Source organism: Anoplopoma fimbria, chromosome 13 (genome assembly GCF_027596085.1).
Source record: "Anoplopoma fimbria isolate UVic2021 breed Golden Eagle Sablefish chromosome 13, Afim_UVic_2022, whole genome shotgun sequence".
NCBI lineage: Eukaryota > Metazoa > Chordata > Actinopteri > Perciformes > Anoplopomatidae > Anoplopoma > Anoplopoma fimbria.
Window position 1 is genome coordinate 18781982 of NC_072461.1, and position 21525 is coordinate 18803506.

The 21525-nt window shown below is 38.7% G+C and overlaps 1 protein-coding gene across 1 annotated transcript in view; it reads right to left on the reverse strand.

Moving 5' to 3' along the window:
- Window positions 1-21525, reverse strand: part of galnt9 (polypeptide N-acetylgalactosaminyltransferase 9) — a 78519-nt gene that overhangs the window by 23629 nt on the left and 33365 nt on the right. Inside the window, 2 exon segments of the mRNA XM_054611146.1 lie at window positions 10150-10267; window positions 17146-17343. Of these exon segments, the coding sequence (XP_054467121.1) occupies window positions 10150-10267; window positions 17146-17343 (316 nt within the window).

The following is a 21525-nucleotide window of genomic DNA, read 5'->3' on the forward strand; positions in this document are numbered from 1 at the left end:
ACTTGCCCCATGGGAAATTACCCTGCCTTTTAGCAGCTAAATGCTAAACCATCTACTTGCTAGCTTTGTCTCTCTGCTGTTGGATGCTGTGCAGTTAATGTACAGTGGGTTTATCAGAGCTGTTAAGGGCAGTGAGGCTAAATCATAGCATTCAAGTCATGGGGTCAGAAACCCAAAACAATGGGCTGAAAGATGATAAAATGCTCCATTGACCAAGGGGAACAGCAGATTTGTGTGATATTTATTTCTGGATTTGTCACTATGAGAGACCCCTTTCACATCTGATTCATTTTTTTGTAGAAACAATATTGACTATAGCATCTTTAGGTTGAGGTAAAGTCATAATTTAGGGATTTACATGTGCGTAATCTGTGCATGCAGGCACCAGGCTCCAGTTCCAGTGATTATATTGAAAATGCTTTGCAGTATGTATTCTGATCAAAGTTGATTGATTCATAAGCAGAACTGTGTCGCAGGACTACCTTCAAGTTCACACGAAAATGTTCACAATTAACCTGGAAGAAAGCCATCAACAGACTTGCTGTATCCACTTGAGATAATGAGTTGTGTGCACCCGGTTGCATCTGGGGAATTTTACACGTCCCTGTTTCTAATTGAAAAGCTCTCCACTCTGCAATCTCTTTACCAAAATCTCTTTCCGCAAGATGATATCCCAAAAAGTCTCACCCTTTTCAAAGAAATGTGTTAATAGGTGCAGGTCAACAAGAATGCATGTTTTTTTCATCTTCTCACATCCTTGTTTTAAGGTTGTGGGGGAAAAAAACATTAAGACATTAAGACATTATACCTAATATCGTATAAAATATAATATGAAAGGATTTTATGTGGCACAGTGGAAAGAGTCTGAATTACCTGTAGTGTGTTGACCCATCCTGGATGGTAAAACTGTGACTAGACACAGAGATTGTAGAATATATTGAAACAGTCATGGAGCTTACGTTTTTTCCTTTTTTGTTTTTAGAATCAGCTCTGGGGTCACTATCTATGCAATATTTATTCACACCAACACTAATTTCCAGTTCTGAAAGCTGTGAATCTCACATGGTAGCAAGTCATTGTTCAAAGCTGTTGCGTGAGTGAGAAAAATATCAACAGAGAAATAGGGAGGAATTTAGGTTCCATTTGTTTTTTATCGCATGAATGATAACTGTGAGACACCTATTCTCATGGGAAGGTGTATAAGTAGCATTATATTTAAGGACATTTCACAAGTCATGATGCATTTAAGGCTTTTGCCGTGTCAGTTTACACCATGCTGTTACCGTGAAATTGACGCAGTTGGGTTTAGGCACAAAACCACTAAGTCAGGTTTTGGAAAAATATCATGGTTGGGCTTCAAATAAGTACATAAAGTGAGTAAAACATTTACGACATAACTTACTGTAAGTCTGATAAACACAGTCACAAACTTCACCAAAGCAACTTCAAAATAAGACAACAACATTGTGTGTTCATTTGAGCCATCCACCTATCCTCACGCCCAGCATATTTTAAATTGTCATGTCAATCATAAGCCCAATATTGTGACCGGGCTGCTTTGAGAGGATCTCATACAGGCACATATCACACTTGAATTTGAAAAATGAATGTGCATTAAGTAATTTATGACTCTTTCACCTCTATCAGCAAAGGAGGAAAGGCAACATTGACAGGTCTCTGGAACAGTTTATAGTGGCATATATCTGTGTTTTGTTTCTATCCTTGGATAGAGCCAAGCTTGCTGTTTCTCCCTGTTTCAAGTCTTTCTGCCAAGTTACACTACCTGGCTTCTGTTGGTAGCTACATATTAACAGAGTGATATTCAGTAGAAGAAAAACACATTAAACTATTCTTTTCAGTTTGGTTACCCTTGCAAGAGTACACTGAGACCTCTGTGTTTTGTTATGCCTTTCAACACCAATTGTTGAATATCTGTGGAAATTTTCCCCAGTTAGTTAATATGTCACATTGAACAGAATCATTGCCATGCTAGCCTTCCCCATTCCCTTCCGCTCAAGTCTTGTGTAATGATGAGTGATGTTTCAAGGCATTGGGAACTGAAGGCTCCCTCCTCCATTGAGAGGGCTGGATATGAGCCACTCCCCATGACCCATCACTTCATGCCTTCTTTTCCTGACTCTCCTCCTCATACATCCATAAAATGGAGGATGTTGATGGAGAAATAGATATAGATGCAGAGGTCCTTTTTAACTTTGCTTCTCAAAAGCTAATTCCATCCATTTGCTGCCGTTCGTCTTTGATATTCCTGCCAATTTGCTGGTGCGACCACATCACTGCGTGCTAGTACTCTTCAAATACTCCGGCCTTGTCAGATCATTTTAAGATTTCAACTTGAGTCTGAGACATCTAACAGAGACAATTCTGTGAATAGATTAACTAACGCTCATATAATGAATGAGCCAATCTGTGCTTGTTAAGTGTTACTGTATTTCCTGGTGATGACACTATGAGCTTTTGATGCTTCTTTATATCAATTGTACAGACTAGCAGAAGATTGTGAAATGCACAGTTCATCTGAAATGTCAAAAAGTGCTCAAATTAAAGTGGGAGTATCTGCAGTCACTCTTGAAAGAGTTTCTTAATGAAGTTTATGATTCACATGGATAATAGGCAAGCTGACAAGGTCTGTCTAATTACGTATCCCTTTGGCCCTGAACACCAAAGCAGCAACTCTCTGATGTATGCTGATGCTCAGAAAGCCATGTCTTCCTTCCAAAGCCATTACAGGCCTAGGAGTACGCTACATGTCATTGTTTAATGGCAAACACACAATCTGTTGAGGCGTAAATTACAGATAAAGCCTGGATCAGCAGGACCTGAAGTAAAGGCAAGACAATACGAGTCTTGAATTATCTTTGCATAGAACGCACAGATGCATGAATACAAATCACCAACACGTTTTATAATGTCAATTGATTGAATGCAAACCCTATGGTGAATTCCGCAACAACACAAAGCATATGCAGAGCTGCTCCACTTCGCCATATGTTGGCGGTAAGTCCTTCAATTGCTGCAGTAATTCCTCTGAAACAATACCTCATCTGAGACTTGTATACACACATTTTACAGCTACATCTATTCCCACTTGTCTCTCCTTCCTTAGATGGATGCAGTAATACAGTAATGAACCATGGAGTAAGTAAACCTGAGTCCATTAAGCCCCAAAGGATTGATTCCGCCACTAAATAATGCAGGCATTGAAAAAGACAAATGCCCAATCAATATCCAATGCCATTGTTACCTTAAGGCGGGCTGTATTGATGGAGAGCAGATGGTTCCTCCCATGTTGTAGCTCTATTGTATTGTGAGAGAATGAATCAGTCATCTAGCAAGGATGTGATGAGCAAACAGAGAGATAGGCTTTGGTAAAGGCTACCTACTGCAAGTCGAGACAAAAGTAAGACTGAGACCAAACAAGCTCTGGACCAAGTCAAGAACAAGACTGCCAATAATTGATTGCTCTCTCAACTTGAACCAGTCTTGAGCAAGTAGCCATTAAATTGACCTTTTTTTATTCTGAGGATGGAAAACAGAATGAGACCAGACTCAAGCACCACAACAAATAATGTTCCCACATGAGTTATATACATTCAAAGGTCAATGAAGGATACATTGCTGCACCATATGTAACTACCAGATAGGTTGGTATTAAGCACCGTGTCCACAGGCTCCTAAAGCATTCCTCATTATGGTATTTATCCAATAATTCTCCACATTTGTCTCCTCCATTTGACAAGGTTTAATATCAGGATTCCTTAGAGGACTAAGATTTGTTCTCATCTTTGAAATGATTCAGGTTGTTGGAGAGGGCTCACATATGGTCAGTGCCCAACGTCATTTGCTGCTTGATGGACATGGGCACACCAATGATTTTGAAGCGGCCAGAATGGCTGGTGTCCACAGATGGCTGGGGCTTAATGCCGCCTCATAACGACGTTCCTGCCCTTTTCAAGGTTATTTCATTCGCTGTGAAGGGCTGTGGCCTGTAGCGGTCCCAGGAGGTTTGGTCAGATGTTCTAATAGGGCGCATGTCAGAAATGTAAATGTTCAAGTTACAATCTATATGATCTGAATGTTCTGTGTGCAATACATAAGACAACCCACCAAAGCACACACACAAACACATACCAGCACAAGAGAATTCTTGGGGCGGTATGCTATGAATGGGGGCAGAGAGGGCGCAGATAGCTTTGCTGTTCCCAAAAGGAACCAGGGCTTATCAGGAAGTAACTTGCTCTGGGCTTATCCTAGCAGCTCCTGATAACTCATTGTAGCCTGCAGATGACATTAATATTAACTCTGTTAGTCCTGGTAAAGTCAAGCTCTGCATTACCGTTACTTTGCTGCATCCTTTCAGAAAGTTAACGACAAAACACCCTACTGTCGAAGCTACTTTCTGAACCCCATGGTCCTGTATTTGCGATCTATGGTCTCGGCTGACTGAATGAAGATAATTTTGCCTCTGACATGAACAGCAGTACATACAATCTTTTGGTTTTTATTATCACTATATTTAAAATAGCAGAACCAATATGTATTTGATGGTGTCAATAGTCATCCGTCCCCCTGATTCCTAATGTAAGCCTGATTTATACTTGATTCAAGGTCTAATAGGAGTCCCAACCTAGACACCTACAGTCTTTCATTAAATTTGTGATACAAGCGATGTTGTGGGAAAGTCTGTTTCGAATCAAACTGAATATTGGAATATTTGAGCTCAGTAGCACACATCTTTCCTAGATGTGTGTTACTGAGCTTTTATCCTCTGCCATATCCCGGCCGTATTTCACAAAAGTGTTTATTTTTTCAATCCAGGTTTCAGGCTGTGCTGAACAATTGTTACGAAAAGGCGCATGTCAGGGATTGTGTCATAAATGTCTGTTACCGCACTGAAAATGCTTCAGTTTACTTTAGCTTGTAATACTTTATTAATAATAATTTATTTTTGTATTATTTTTTTGTATTAAAAGCTCTAGTTACTGAAAAGAAGGTGATGGCCCTTTTTCATCTTGAGTCAATTTGTATTCACCACAATCAATGAGCTACCAGCATCAGTAGCATCTCAGCTACAGTGTAGCCTACGGCACAGCTTCGGAGCCTTCACATACAGCCACCACAGGGACAACATAAAAGGTATTAATTCAGCTTGTGTCTACCACTCTCACTGCCAACCTCCTTATCCCATGCTCAACTCCTACCCATGCATTAGAACAAAACACAACTTCATGAGAGTCACTCCCAAAATTACAGACTGTCCTTTCAAGTTAGGTAAGGGAAAATTTCAAAATTGATCTCTGTTTCCCCTCAAAACATCATGTTTAGCTGGTATATAACATTAATGCTTGTATCCCAGATTCACGAGTTCAACAGGAAATATTCAAGTAAAATGTTGAACACACAGTATATCGTATATACACATGAGGTTGTTAAAGTACATGATGTTGTCATCACACATTTAACAAAGCAAAACATTTGGAGTGTGCCAACTCCCTTTGAATCCATTTGTATCTAAAAAGGGACTTGTGAGGTTAATCAACTGTGTTAAAAGTGTCCAGTGGGGCAGATGTTCTCAGAATAAACCAAAAGAACATCTGACTACTTCTACCAACTGCTTTGAAGCAGCACCTGTTATTGTGCCGACTGAAATAACCCTTACTGGCTTCACTTTACAGTTTGCAGTTATTCATGAATCTATTTTTTTCCAGTAAGCAACATTACCATCTGGAAAAAATAAATGGACTGAGACATGACAGGAGTGGGTGGCATAAGATGCAGCATACTGTAAGATATGATAAGACTGATGATTGATGCATCTTAGTCAACAGATAATCCATCTTTTAGGTAAAGGTTTATACAGTTAAACAATAATCAACAAGAATTGACTGTGAATAAATGTTCTTTATGTCATACTGTATCACAATATAGTGCCCCGTATATCAGTTTAATTTTGCACTTTCAGTTAACTTGTCTTTAAGTAGCTGGGGGTTTTTTTAATGGGTTTTTGGTTAGAAATAAAGCTTAAGCAATTCCAAGGTTTTTCTGTGATATGAAATACGTCAGTTAATAGCCCTCTTCTACATTATTTTGCTTTTAAGTGTCTTAAAACAGGCTGTTGCTAACAAGTGTGAGACTATACATTTTCATCACGCCAAACAGTAGTCAGCCTTTACAGCCTAGTTGTGTATGCATTTATGCTACACAAATCATGTGGTGTTAATTTGTAGAGATTACTTTGCTAAACAAAACATGTTTAAACTTGTGTTTGCCACAGAATTTACCTTTTGCAATAATCCCAAATCCAATGAAAAAATCCCATGCACAACTCTGTACTGAATTGCAAAAAAATTCCAATTGATTTGGAATAAACTGAACAAAACTGCCGAGAAGTTAAATATAAGCTGTTCTCCTATGGAAGCCGGAAAGGAAGGTACACAGAACCTAACATATGTGTATTGTGTCTGTTTGTCGACTGAGTTATGACTCTAGAAAGATCTCTACTTTTGATGCAATTTGTGGGAATTGGATACAAAGGGTTTTAAAGTACCTTAACTGGCTCTATGAGCTGCAGCTCCAACTGTTGACCATGTTGGTGAGTCACACTACATTAACTATCTTCCTGTTTTTCAGAACAGCGGTGCAGCAGAACAGTTCAGAACACTGTCCTGCACCTGTCTCTTTCAGCTAACGCAGTATCTCTTTCGTGCCCCCTGGGGAGGCGTCTCCCACAGTTTCAAAACCCCTGCTCAATAGACACTGTACTCTTGAAATTAATTTTTGAATTATGTATAGTGGTCAATCTCTGTTTAATATTTAATACATAAAACTGATGAAAAAATGTACTCTGAATGTAAAATCATAACTGTACTGATCTGTTGTGCTGTAAACTATCATCTCATTGTAATAACTCTGCTTTGAATGCGGAGGGGACCAAGTGAAGTGTAATTATGTCCCACTCCTGTCTAGCTGTTGGTACCGCTTGACTTTAATTAGCTCCATTCTCCTCAAGACAGAGAGATTATGACCAGATGCCTCGAGGCCTGGCCCAGGTGGTTATGGAGACGAAACTTCAGAGAAAAAAAATGAATGATTTTTGGTTCATTATTTTTGAAAGGAGTTCCCGGTGAGTTTAATAAATGTCATGGAGACAAGAAGGCAATCATATGAGATCACACTTCAGTCTCTTGGATTTGGAGGTGACTGATTGTTTTGAAAATGAGACAGATTTCATAAAGCAGTTAGGATAGTGAGCATATTGGAATATCGTTTGAGGTAAACCCATCATCTAGACTCAAACCAAACCAAATTACTACACGTCATAGTGATTTTGTTAAGATGAAACAGATGACTGAAAAACGTGGCTGAAACACCTCCTGTGTAGAAGAGCCTTTTTCATTGACTTCTAATCTTGTCCAATTCATTTCTTATTATTTCTTTTGTCATGACTCAACATATAAGAGTTGGTAGAATTTCGTAACATAACTGGAAAAAAATACAAATGTAGAATTAACACAATTATCATACTGAGGAAAGTAAAACACTCAGTTATTCCCTCTGCCAAGGAGGTAATGTTTTTGTTCACTTTGTTTGTTTGCTGATTTTTTCGTCTGTTTGTCACCAGTATAAGGGAAGAAACTACTGAGGATTAATTGTTCGCTTAAATGCGTTATGTATCCCTGTTTCACCAGAGAGTTTTTATAATTGCCTGAATGTTTCAGAGGTACTTTGACATTCCCTTATCCCTAGCTGTTAACTTCATAATAGAAAATTATAATACATGTTAGAAGGTTTCAGTCCACAGATTTACCACAGGATAAAACTCGTGCCCACGGGAACTTTGAAATGAAAGGCAATGTCATGGTCTCCTGAGATGCTATATCAGCAAAGACTCAGCATTGCAGGAGCGGTGGGAGACACATTACAAGATAAACTCATATTGACACTTCTGGCAGAATTCATCATTTCAGTCCCCAACCATTTTTCTCTGTTTGCAAACAGAGCCTTTTGGGGAGACAAAATGTTTGTGTTCAGACATTTAAGATTATTTAAAAGGTGAAGATATAAAATGTCCATGTCGCTAACAGACTGGAAAATTGTGTTATGAGGTGAAGCAGCATCAGTAGTCCATCCATAACAGTTAAAATACATCCAGTTGATTCTAGTAAATTTTGCAATGATTATGTAGCCTCCAAGAATGAATGTATTAGTGGTGTGGATGCAAATTATGTATCCATCACTCATTTACTACATAATGCTGAGAGCTTCTTTAGCATATATATATATTCATTGTTTCTGTATTTTAATGTCTCTGTTCATTTCTTTTCATTTACAGGACCTACCCTGTAAATTATTTCAACAAACGGTGAACAAACGGAAAACTTCAGGGAGATTTATGATTTATTTTCTCTTCCCTTGGTTTTATTTTATTCTCTTCCTCAAGGAAACATAGCCATGACCATTACCATGTACTATATAATCAGCCCTAGCACATCCCAGCATAGGTTCTGCTTACAAAGGGGCCAGTTCTTTAGATCCTGGAAGTCATTTTACCCCGAGCAATCTACAGAAGCCGGAACTCACAGTAAATTATAAATACGCCATAACCCTTCTGTGTGAACTCTGCGTTTCATCACCCTCTATTGTCAGTTGGGCCCAGACAGGTTCAGATATTGTGAGCTGCCCTGGCTAATTGTCAACCATGTTCTTGTCAATCAAGCCTATCTGAAATGGCAACTCCTCAGCCGGCACTACAATGAGCTTCCTAAGCCGCAGTAGCCTTTAGAGGGGTAATCGCGTCCACTCGCCAGAAGCCCATCTCCATTCTATTAGCAGCTGTACAATATGGACGGTTGAAGCTGGTTGTTGACTGCAGCCCTATTCCAGCTTGTACATGTGCTGAATGGCCCCTTTTTCTGCGGCATGTGTTTCATTTTCACACAAACAGGCCAAACAGGAGGATAGGTAATTGCATCGGTGATGGCATTGTGTTCACAGACAGAGCATATTCTCTTCACTCTATGATTCAAAAAGCTCCAGTAAATATCCATTTTGATAACAATCAATGAGGAGCATGTATGTGAGAGAGCCAAAAGAAGTTCACTGCACAGTTCAATAGAGTTGTTCTAACTTTATTTAGCTGCTGAAGCTCAATTGATCTTCCCCACGAACTTCATCTAATCGGTTGCATGGTTTGTTAGGTACATATAAGCAGCTCTACTGAATGAGAAAACACTGTGTAATCTGTGGGAGGCGTTTGGCAGTTGGCATATACTACATAATGCTGAGTTAGCACTCTGTGATAATGGCAAAAAAATAATCAGATAAAGACACAAATAGCTAGATGACTGCATCATTTATGGCAATAGCAAAAAAAACATGCTATTCATGTAGCGGAAAAGCCGCTCTAAGTGGAATAATGAGACACTCTGAAAAGGTCACAATCAACTGTAAACGTCTCTGGCTTTAATAAAGAACGGCAGTATACTGTAAACCAAGATCCATTCTCCAGCCTCCGTTCAAGTGCTGTTTCAAAGGTGCCCGTCACTTCAGAGGTGCCGTTGAAGCCGTCTCGAGATTTTGAAATGGATGTGGAGATGACGTTAAATGAAGGAGTGATTTCCAATAAGCTAAAGGAGTGCTTTTGGATTCAGAAGGGTTCCACTCGGCTGGAGAGAAACATTTTCTGAATTTAAACGCTAACCAATTCTTCAGCAAGCCTTTCGCTCACATGAAGCGTTAAATTCAACTCAAAGCAGCAGCAAAAGAGATTTACATTTTCCGTATATAGGCTTTAGAAGCCTTTGGGTTGGTTGAAGATTTGCATTAAGGGGATTTTTTTTTCTCCTCCACTCCAATCTAAGAAACTTTGCAATGTTGAATCATGGCTTCTGTTGACGCCCCTGGGTTTTGTATCTTAAACTGTTCCCCCCTGGCTGGGAAACATTAAAAACAAACTTTTCTTGCAGCAATTCTCTGAGCAATTTGAAGTTCTGTTGAACATAGTGACTTTAACTGAGTTTAAAAAAAGAAGAAAATATACATTCAAAATGAGTATTCTAAAACTCTTTCCTATTTGAATGCATTGAAGCTGCAACACTGATGTGTTCTGGGATGATGATCTGTGGTCCTTACCCGCATGCCAAGCTCGATGTTCTCGCCTCCGTAGACCTCCATTCCAGGATCCAGCAGACCAATATCACCAAAGTATTCCCGATCAACCACAAAGGAGCATCCAATCATGGCTGGAGTTCTGGATGAGCAAAGAGAGACAGCAGCGTTTGATTATTATTCAGCCACTAAACTTTTATTCACCCACAGAGAATGCTAAACTATTAAATGCAATCAAAACAGAAGCGTCTCAGGATTTCATGTTCTGTTGTGCTATAACCATAGAGACAGTTAGAAAAACAATTAGAATTTTTATCTGCCCATTTTAACTTGGTTTTAGAAATGTCTCTTATCCATTTACAATATCTTGGGAGGGCTACTAGAAGTCAGTCAGTGTCTCTCATGCCGAGATGGCAAACATCCATTTGGAAATGTGTTTCTGACAAATTTAAGTTGAATATTTACTCCATTTTTGTGCTCTGGTTTAGTCTCAAACTTCTGAGAGCTGCTAAAGGCTCCATTATATTGGCTGTTTAGTGCTGGGTAGGAGAAACAGTGGGTTGATCAGAGCTTTTTTACTGAAAACATGATCTTCATTCTGGAATAGAGGTTGACTAAAAGTAATGTGAATGAAGAAAAATATTAACCTATAACCAAAACTACTGACTGCAATGGGATAGAAATACTATGCATCACTGAGGGGAAACTGCAGATATATTAGATTATTATCTGTGGGTTCATCATCATGTGCTACACCCTTCATGATGCACATAGTAATGTGATATATTGTTATATAAAAATATTGATCAGTGAAGCTTTAATATTTATATGAAATAAAAAAGTACTGTAGCAATAATAAAACATGAAACTAGCCCTATTCCCCATCACAGCACAGGACAACGATCCATCATGGCATTTTAACTGTAATTGATGGACTTAATTATATGTATTATTATTGCTTTAGTAGAAAAACCCCAAAAATACTTCCAGAACTAGCGCAACTTAAAAACAAGTTCAGCTGGTAGAGCAAGAGACAGAGAGTGTTTTTTCACAAAACAAAGTGGTTACTTTCCACCTTTAGTAAAATAAATGCCTCTCCTTTAACTGATGTCCCCCCAGGGCTTCTTTTTTTTTTATCATCTGTCAGGTCTTAAGTGCTCTGTAGAAAAAGACCTACAAAAAGCAGGGCTTTCATAAGGAGTACTCAGCTGTGTTTTTTTTTTCTTCTGTAAAGTGAATCTGGATTTGACGCCCAGGGTAAGTTCACTATATATTGTTACACACATACTGTATAGAAGAGGCGTATGGGTCTGCTTCTTCAGATTGAGAGATGTAGCAGTGGAAAGTACTAGAAGGAGAAAGCTGCATTATGATTCATTGACTCTGTATTTAAAGAGTGCACTGAGCCATACCAAGTGCGAGCCAAAAAGGAAGGTGCTTTTAGGTTTGGACCCCATATAAAAACTCTGTCTAAGGCATCATCATGGAGTGTTATTATAAAAAACTCAAGGATGAATGTAAACCCACCATTTCCAGGAAAAGCTTTCCTACCGGTTCTCTGACATAAATCTTTATGGCATGACATTCATAGTAAATGTTATAGAATAGTGCCAAATAAATACAAGTTGCTCAGAATAAAAAAAATTAAAGAAACAACATTGTGACAGCAATAGTGGAAAATAGATATTCATATCAATGCTGAGAATGTCTTTTCTGCCATTAGCAAATTATTCTAAATACATTTGCTGAACGCTTAAAAGTAACTTTTGTTACAACAACCCAAGCTGGCTGACTTCTTAACTCTCATTGCCTGACGTAACCTCGTACAGTCCTTTTTTAAAATTCTAAGGCAGTGACATGAGGCTTTCAAGTGCCATTATTTGCACTCGCCGTGCAGATAAAAAGACAGACACAGCACATACTCAGCCTCGTTCACCTCATCCTTTCTCCTCTCTTGACAAGTGACCTACCTTGCTTGTCTTCACAGTGCAAACTTTGCGCAGCTCTCTTTGAGTGTTCTCTTTAAAATAAGATTCTGGCTGTGTAAACACTGTCCCTGTGTTTTAGTAGAGACTCAGCACCTTAAGTCAGATGCATGTGATGGGTGAGGTTGCAGAAAAAACATCCTCACATTGATAATAGCCACGGCTTAAGTGGGTTATGTATTGGTTATGTTTATGGGAAAGAGAAAAGAGAACAAATGATATCTCTCTCTCATTTGTCTGATGTACAAGGTGATCAAATATAAGGGCATTAAGTAATTTCTCCACTAGAGCCAATTAAATGTTGCCAATAAATGAGTAGTTAAAGCCAGCAGTTCCTCCAAAAAACATAAAGTAGAGAGGCTGAATACCCTATGTGCCCACAATTTCATTTCTGACCAGCAATTCTTCAGCAGAGTTCAACAATCAAACAAAGAGAAATCAATCATAGAAGACCCAGAAGTACCGACTTCAACATCGACTAAAACGTTCGATAGGCATTGATGCAATGCCACCACCGTTTCTGCTCTGTGTGACCCTGCCATCAGTTGTGTGTGAAATACAACACAGTCTCCAATGATTTTTTGGGGACTATTATGAAAGTAGGAGTGACACACCCAGCCATTGTTCTCTGTCTGTCAACACTGTGAGTGACATGCACTGGCGTTCTAGCCCTTTGTACCTACATGTTAACAGCAAAGATCATTAGTGTTCATGAGAGGAGTTTGTCACTAAATCACATCACAGACTGATGGTGGAAACTTCCAGTGGGTTTTATAATTTAATGTCATTAGGTTAGTTATTTTAAGTGTGCAGATGGTCGCCCTGATCATTTACTTGCAGTTGGGATTATGAACATCTGATACTGGATTTGATTTGGCAAGATAAAGACATTCATATCAGATTGCTCACTTCCCTCCCAGATGAAGACACTGCTTTCTTAACCTAACATCTGGCTTGTCTGTGCTCTCTCATTTCAACTTGTGTAACAGCCCTAATGCTCAAGTAAGCTATGAGAGGAAAATGGCATCTTTATTCATTGTTTTTTCAAGGTAATAAGTTTAATATCCTAAAAACAGTTTAAAAGATATATCCATCAATGCCACAATTGATATACATAGCCATTCCTAATATATAATGAAACTACTCAACTGGACTTTTAATCAGAAAGATAATCTAGATGTAAACAATTGCATGTCCTATATCTTTTGAGATGTCTGTGTGCTCATTGTATTCATTTTGTGCATAATTTAAGGTTAACACCTATGTAAAGCGCAGGGGTGTCTAGAGTCTATATATGTTTTAACAAGTAAATCATGTTAAGCTTACAGTATACTCCTATTTATCTCCCTAAATTATATTCTTGTACTGTACCTTTTGGGTCTTTTTCAAGTATCAATTTGAGCAAAATGCTCGGATTGATGCATTTTACTGAAGTATCCTTTCAACAGTAATTGCAGGAAGTATTGTAAGTGTATCTGTTGCTTACTCTGATTCTCACATGTTCTTTGCTTGAAAGTGACTGCAACCACAGCAGATGACAATCTCAAGAAAATATACACATTTTTAGAGCGAGCTATCTTATAAAGCACTACTCTCATCCAAATAGATGGCTTTCCACTTAGGAAACAAACATCTCTGTGTGCTTTATGTTGAAGAATTCAGGTTTCTGCCCATACATCCAAACCACTTAGTGACCATTTGCACTTCCTTTCTATTTTGTCCTGTCAATAATCGCTGTAGTTGGAGAAGAAAAACTATTTTTGGTTGCAATCCTGTGGCAGTTTTGTGCCTTCTTGTGCCCTTTTACGCCCTTTGAGGTTGAATGTGTCCAAACAGCCAGAAAGGGCTTTGAGACTGAGCTCTGAATGGCCACAAGGCTTCTGTTGTTGATGGGCAGAAACCTTGAGGAAACAAGTGGGGGAATGATTTCCGATAGAAATCCACACAGCCGACACACTTCAGCTGGCCCTTGAGGCGATCTGTCCATTTGCAGCAAAGTGTAAATGGGGAAACACGAATCAGCTCTGCAGTGTCTGAGACTGTTCTCCTATCTTTTATCCATCTCAAGTCTAGTACTTTATGCTCAATAATACATGATTTTTATGGAGCTTTGATAAGACATCCAATATTTAGGTCCATGGTATAAACTGTTATCTTATTGTTTGTTTGAATGAAACCAACTATATTAAATTAAATTGTTATAGCCTGGCCAGCGCTGGACTAAGCGAGGTAATGAAACTCTGCTATGGAATTCATTTTTATTACCCTTGGTCAAAATCTGACAGTATGTGTGAATGTTTTTAATTTTAGTTGTTTGAGATATCTGATGACACTCTGGCAGCAAGCACCGGCATGTTTCCTTTTTGTAACCTTTTTATAATGCAGTAGAAAAGGCTTTCAGTGATACAAATCAAAAAATATAGTTCAGTCTTTTGGTCAGATACTTTATTTATGTGATTGCTTTTTACTTTTATTTTTGCTATGTCTGTTTATGCAATGCTTCACCTTAATCATGATCTTTGTTTTAACTAATTAATGCACCAAATTCACAGAATCGGTGACCTCTTGCTGATGTTGAATTGTGGCCCTGGTGACAGGTTCCATATTTAATTTGTCTTAAATCTCAAAAATAATACCATTCCTGATTTAACTTCCTTTTTTATCAATGTAATTTGGAATTCTTGCGATGGCCTGTCACATGGACAGTCTTTCCTTTAAAGTGGCTATGATCAATATTCCTATTATAATGCAATGCATCAAATGACAATGTTAAAACAATGTGACAGTAGGAAAAAGGTTGTAGAGGTCGTAGTGATGCACTAACAGAGAATTATCACCTGAATCAGCAGCTCCCCTCGGCTTTAAATTGAGTTTCAACTAACTGTTTAGCAGTTCTGCCAACAACTTTACTGTTTTAATTCACCCTCATTGCGTCGTTTACTGCCACAGATGTTTTCATAAAAAAAGCTCTAAAAACCTACAGTGCTCTGCCTGCTCAGCACCAAACATCAGAGGGACACAGTTGGAGACTAGCTGGTGAACATAGTGGAGCATTTAGCTGCTAAAGAGCCTGTTATTTCCCTCAGGAGCTGGTAGAGGCCATAAACAGATGGACATAAACACCGCTGTAACTAACTACTGGATGTGTAAATAAGCAACTTTTTGCCAACATGTTTGCCATTATCAACTTAAGAGATGATGATGTGTGAGGTTGGAGTTCACAGCTAGTTTCTTCTGCCTCAAAGTATCCAAAAACATCAGTTACTGCAGGTTTGACAAGATGACCTGCATGCGCTATAACACATAAACAATTCCTTCTTCACTGAAGCGTCTGCAAACAAAAAACGTTGTTGAAATATTTTTGTTATATCCAAGTTTCCTAATACATTTTTTGTATTTTCAGGATGCTGACAAGTCAAGCTGAATTGGCATCACTCACCCTTCTATAGCCAAGTATCAAACTGAGGTTCGTATGTTTCTATTTTTGTTAAGGACCTTCCGTTAGGAAACTATCCATATGTTTTTATGTTTTAGCTTGAGAACTGACCTCGAGATTTCACAGCACTAAGACCGCAGTGGCAATGCACCAAGCCTACAGCTACATTTGCAATCCAGCAGTGCCATGAATATGGAAGAGATGATTAAAAACAATAGCTTAGCTACTTCATGCTGGCATTGGCTCAACCTTGCACAGTTGGCTCCTGCACCAGCTTTGGCCTCGTGACATTAAAACAAACAACTACAGTTTCAGTTCCTCCATTTAAAGGAACATATGAAATATTCAATGTGTACTTCAAGAGTTCTTAAATGCCCTCATCATGAAACAATTCAATGATATATTTCATATATTTTCTCAGTGCCAATTGTTTCTTTGCCTGATCCATTGAGATCCATGCATTTATTCATTTCACCAGTGAGATCCGAGCTCAGGGGCATCTCGTAGTGTTAACCCTACACCAGGGAGGCTGATACAATGTTTAGTTAAAGACTTTTAAATAGGCATGACCACATTTGCTATGTGCATACCTGCATTTGTTTTCCCTTAATTCTATCCTTACATTTATTCTCGAATCAAACCTAACTAGAGACAATAGTATAAACAATTATCAATAAAAGACATCACATCCAATTTTAAATCATAAAAATCTCAAAGAGCATAATGAAGCTATGGGTTTTTCTGATAGACTCTTAACATGAAACATTTGCAGGCATCATTGCGTTCATTGAAGGTTGATGAACAGTAATCAGAAAAAATAGAAAAGTATAAGCGATTTTGATTAATCAATGATTTGCTAAACTTGTGTTTAGCATTGTGGACATATTCAGTATACCACTTATCTTCAGTTTTTAGGAGCAAAAGTGTTTTACCTTTTTGCAGACATTTACTGTAACCTGATGTTTGAACCACATTTGGCGGTACAATTGTTGGTCACAACACAAGAGGCATCTTTTTGTTGAACGTAAAATAGAGAACAACAGCACAACCAACCCTCCTTTCATGATTGTATTATGATTGGATTCTAACACCGAACATAAAGGATGGAGTCGTCGGACCTACTCGTCAGGCTCAACAGAAGCGATGAGCCTGACCCCCATATATGGGAGGTTAAAGAAAGCAGGGTAGGAAGGAGGGTTCAGGGAGAAACAATGCTGTTCCTCATACAATTAAAGTCCAATATGGCCAATGGCCCATATAATCAATTCAAGGATTATACAGAAACATGATACAAGCCAGTGCTGTCCTTCAATCAGCAGTGAATATAATGGAATGCCTGCTCATATTCAACACAACATTACACTAATGATACTGCATCGCGGTGGCCTCATGATCCTGCATCAAATTGAAGATATTCCTTATATAATGGTTAGCTTTGTACAGGAAAGCTTTATTTGTGTGTTTGGGATGGCAGAGCACCACTACAGAGCACCTTAATTTGATGGTTCCACACATGAATAAGTCATATCCTGAGCCTATCCATATTTCATCAAACATCCTCATCTATAATGTATGCTGTACGCCAGCCGAGGACCTCACCTGATAGGGGCTGTCTCATCGCCCTTGTCCAGCCACTCCTGTGGTGGGATGATGTACATACACCACAGCCCCCAGTTGTAGCCATGGGCGGCGTTGGCGTACTGCTGCACCTCAAACGTGTTGTACTTGATGTTGTCTATGGCGGGCAGGATGATGCGGGTGTGATCCTCCTTCATTCGGGTCAGAATAGGTTCAGCCCTTTGGACAAGAACAAAGGCAGAAGTTGAGAGCAGAGCTTTTGAGTTAAGTATGCAGGAGCTTAGATGCACAGTTACAAAAGGTGAAGAAAGACAGTGGGAGAAGAACAGGTTGCTAAAGGGAAAAAATAAAGCCATACATATTTTTATTTTTTTTATTATATAAGTGGTTTCAAGTACTAATATTGCAACAGTTGTAGAATTGATAATCCTGGTCAAGGATGACCAGATGGGTAATGTAGCAGAATGTAAATGTGAAGTAAAAGCTGTGAACGTGTTTTTTCACAGAAACATTGTGCAGAAAATCAACTCCACATGGTTTTTAAACATACTGAACAGAGAGCTGTTTACTGTACATTTAATTCCATAAAACGAGGAGCAGCTATGGATGACTGCAGATGTCGTCTCAACTTTCACTCCAGCGTTACATTGACATGAGTTTTCAGTCTATCAAATCAACATTTATTCAACATTTAAAACAAGCTGACATGATACGCTCCCTTCCACTGGTTATGATGTAAAGGTCTTTGCAAAATGATTTTTCGCAACACAACAAATCATATCATAAGATATTTTATACTGTATCTCCTGCCTATACAAAACAAAATGTCAAAATATGACAGTTATCCCAGTGGAGCGACTTGATAAGAGTTAAATCTTGATAAAGCAGAACACAGAAGGTGAAAAGAGAGGCTTAGTCTGCTCCTGGGAAACTACCCACTCTTTTTATATTTTTTCCCTCTATGTGAAGGGTTGCAAGTTTCTGAAAAAGGCCTTGCTCTGAGTGCTCACCAGACTCTTCATCTCTTGGCTTTTGCTCCAAGGCAGCTTTGGCTGGCACACATTATTTTAGAGCATATCAAGGAGAGAGCAGGGGTGATTTTAACAAAACATCTGAAGGCGAAGTATAGCTCTTAACAGGCCAGTTTGGGAGAAACAGCTTTCATACTTAAATGAAGGTTTTTGTCTTAGTTCATGGGGCATTTTAGCACCAGCCCTTAAAGCCTGTGGAAGGTTAATGGTAGTCAAGAGGTCTGACAAGTCACTGAGAACACGTAACTAACAGTCTTGGAATTGGCTGCTGCTTGCGGTCCACCCACTAACTGGGTCAATAGTATTGAAAGATTGAAGACATTGACGTTTAAAAAATACATGTATGAAAAGTATTTGACTATGTTGATGAGAGCAGAGCTAGGTACATCATTTGATAATTGATTGATCGGTTTGATTTCTTTTTTATTCTCTGAATCCAGTATATTTTAGAATATTTTTTGGGTTTCTTTCCTCCATTATAAACGTTTACTGAATATCTTCAAGTAGGGAGCAAACCAAAACATTATGAGGACTCGATCTTTGCCTTTGGAAAAGACTAACTGACCAAACTACTTATCGATGAATCAAGAAAATGATCCACAGATTAATTGACAATGAAAACAAGTGTGCAGCCGTATTACACTTAACATCAAATCATGCCTCCTCTATGCCACCATACAACAGTTCATTTCGTATATATTTACAAAATCTATAACAAAGAAGGTTCATGTCCAGTCTCCTTTCAACAGTAAGCATTCATTTCCTTTGAAGTAGAACTTCAACATGTTGGGAAATACACCTTTCAAAGCAAAAGGATATCAACCTTTTTCTATTACTTTTAAAGCTCTTCATAGTAAAAGCTGCACTCAAGAGTTTTGTTAAAAGGTCTAATAGGCAACAGGAACTTAAGTACAATCTAGGAGGACTTCTTCTGGTAAGACAAAATACTCCAGAGTGTTGCTGCCTAAGACTCTTGGTCACTGGAATGGTGTTTCATCAATGCCACACACAGTAAGCTCCCACTGCTATTTAAAGCCTTGGCCAAGGGCAACATGGTTTTGGGATCCGTATGGCAGGCCTACAGAACAATGCCAAAATGCTGCGGGCACTGACTGCATTTGTACAATCTCCAAAAGATAAAAAGAATATCGCCACCATTTCTTCAAAAACTCTTCAAACGCTCAATTCCTCACATTGTACACTTCTTAATGACGTAAAAAAGATGGTCCAATTACGAATTGATAATTGTATCTCTCCAGAACACTCCCACACTCTTACTTGCTCTCTATCTCCTTCACCACTGACTTTCTTCTTTCTCTCCATCTTCAACCTGATCCCCCCCACTCACCCAAAGTAAAATGACAACTTATCACATGAAGGTAGAGGACAGTGCAGAGGGGAATGGATCCAAATTGAATAATATGGGATGTCAGTAAAATATGAAGCAGTACTTAGAAAAAGCCATTATTTAATAACGGAAGAGTAATTGGTAAAAGTACCAAACCAGCCATTCTGAGAAGCTGACAGATGGCTCTTTCTGTCTTAACTCCAAAGTATATATTAGTCCTGGCTAGCTGTTGTATTTTACTGCTGCAGGTTGCATTATAATAAATAATTTTGGAAACATTTAGGTTTTTCTTAACTATCTGGCAAACCGTTAACTCACTGAGTCAGTCCTTTGTCTGTAAAGACAGTATGAGCAAACCTTATTGACTGAAGGCCAACATATAATGTAAGACATGAGAGTACGTGCTGGAGTAAGAATTGTTTTATATTGTGTTTCTGATTTGGTTAGCTGAGGTATTGCTGCTACTACATCTCCTTTCTACACTCCCTAACCTTGAGGTGCTCTCTCTGCCATCACAGCATCTTCCATTCATCTCCCTGCATCCTTGAGAACCCCCGAAACACCCCAGAGCCAGCCAGCCAGCCGCTCCTGTACCTCCGGGATCCATAAGGCTGATAAGATAGAGACGCTCTGGAAATGAGGACACATCTGGTTTTGACAGGCGAGCCCGTGTCATTCCTCTTCCTGTATCTGCCATTTCATCTGCATAACACCGAGAGGGTAATTCGTCCACATCAGCCCAAATCATTCTCTGTTCCATATTACAGGACTTTTTCCCCCTTCCAGCGATGACTCATCCAATATTATGAATACATGTTGACAACCTCCATTGCCGTCCGCCTCACCATAACATTTATTTTTGTCGGGGTTTGCATTGAAGAAGGAGGTCCTTTGATTTATTAACTCTTCATGGCTGACTGTTTGTCTTTCATAATATCCGCCACCTTTGTGGAGACTCGCATCAGGCTGTGCACACATTTCACAGAATTAAACAAACAGAACAAGCCAGGATAAATATCACTGTACAATCACAATTGATATCTGCTTTACTCAGCCTCAGAGAATGTTTCACTATCTGTCATACCTTTGTACAGTGCTGATGCAAAATCCCTGCAGCTGTCCCCTTTGAGATTACATTCTTATTTACAATGTCCAGATCAACAGATCTCCAACAGTAAATGATTTTGAAGCAGGGAATTATCAGATAATGAATCTAACTCTGCTCAGAATTATGCCCCAGAGAGCATCAGGTCCCTCAACACGTAAAATAAGATCTCCTTTAATGCTGCATTGGATTTAATGCAGCAGAACATGTGAGCTACTCATGCAGGGGAAAATATGGAATTTTTGTGTACTGTAGCTTTCATGGATGACCCAAATAATTTATGTGAGAGCTTGCTCAAGAATAACTCAGCAAATGTACAAGAGTTAGATTTCTGGTGTTTAGCCAAACCTTGACAAATCTCACTTCATGAAAAGTTAATTTAACTCTGGTTTGATTTGATTTAACTATCTGGGAACAAAAAAGTTGGTGTTGAAACACAGTGTCAAGGTTTTTTTATCTAATTCATCTCCGGCAATGTTACCATTAGAAATTTCAACTCCTAATTATATTAGATTCTAAGAAAAGACAATACTTTATTGATCCTCAAGGGGACAGGCAGATGTACCTTATGCAGATCGTTATCTCGCTTTGTGTGATTTGTACAAGCTGGTTGTATCGTGGTTGAATGTGTTTCTTTCTTTCTTTCTTCCAATATATTGTTTAAATCAGTTAGCAAGAAAAAACAAGGCTCTCTTAACACTTAAGAGAAATAACTTCAGAAGTTCTTCTTTTGCGCTTATTCCAAACTTTCCTCCATCAATTATGTTTTCAGCTATCTTGCTCGAAATGTACTCTAATGAATACAGGCGATGCCTGCTGAAGCAGAGTTTACAGAAAGACGTTGAAACTTATGATCATATGCAAAAAAAATTACTAGTGACTGATTCAAAACAAGATGGGTTAAATTTTGTGCTGTG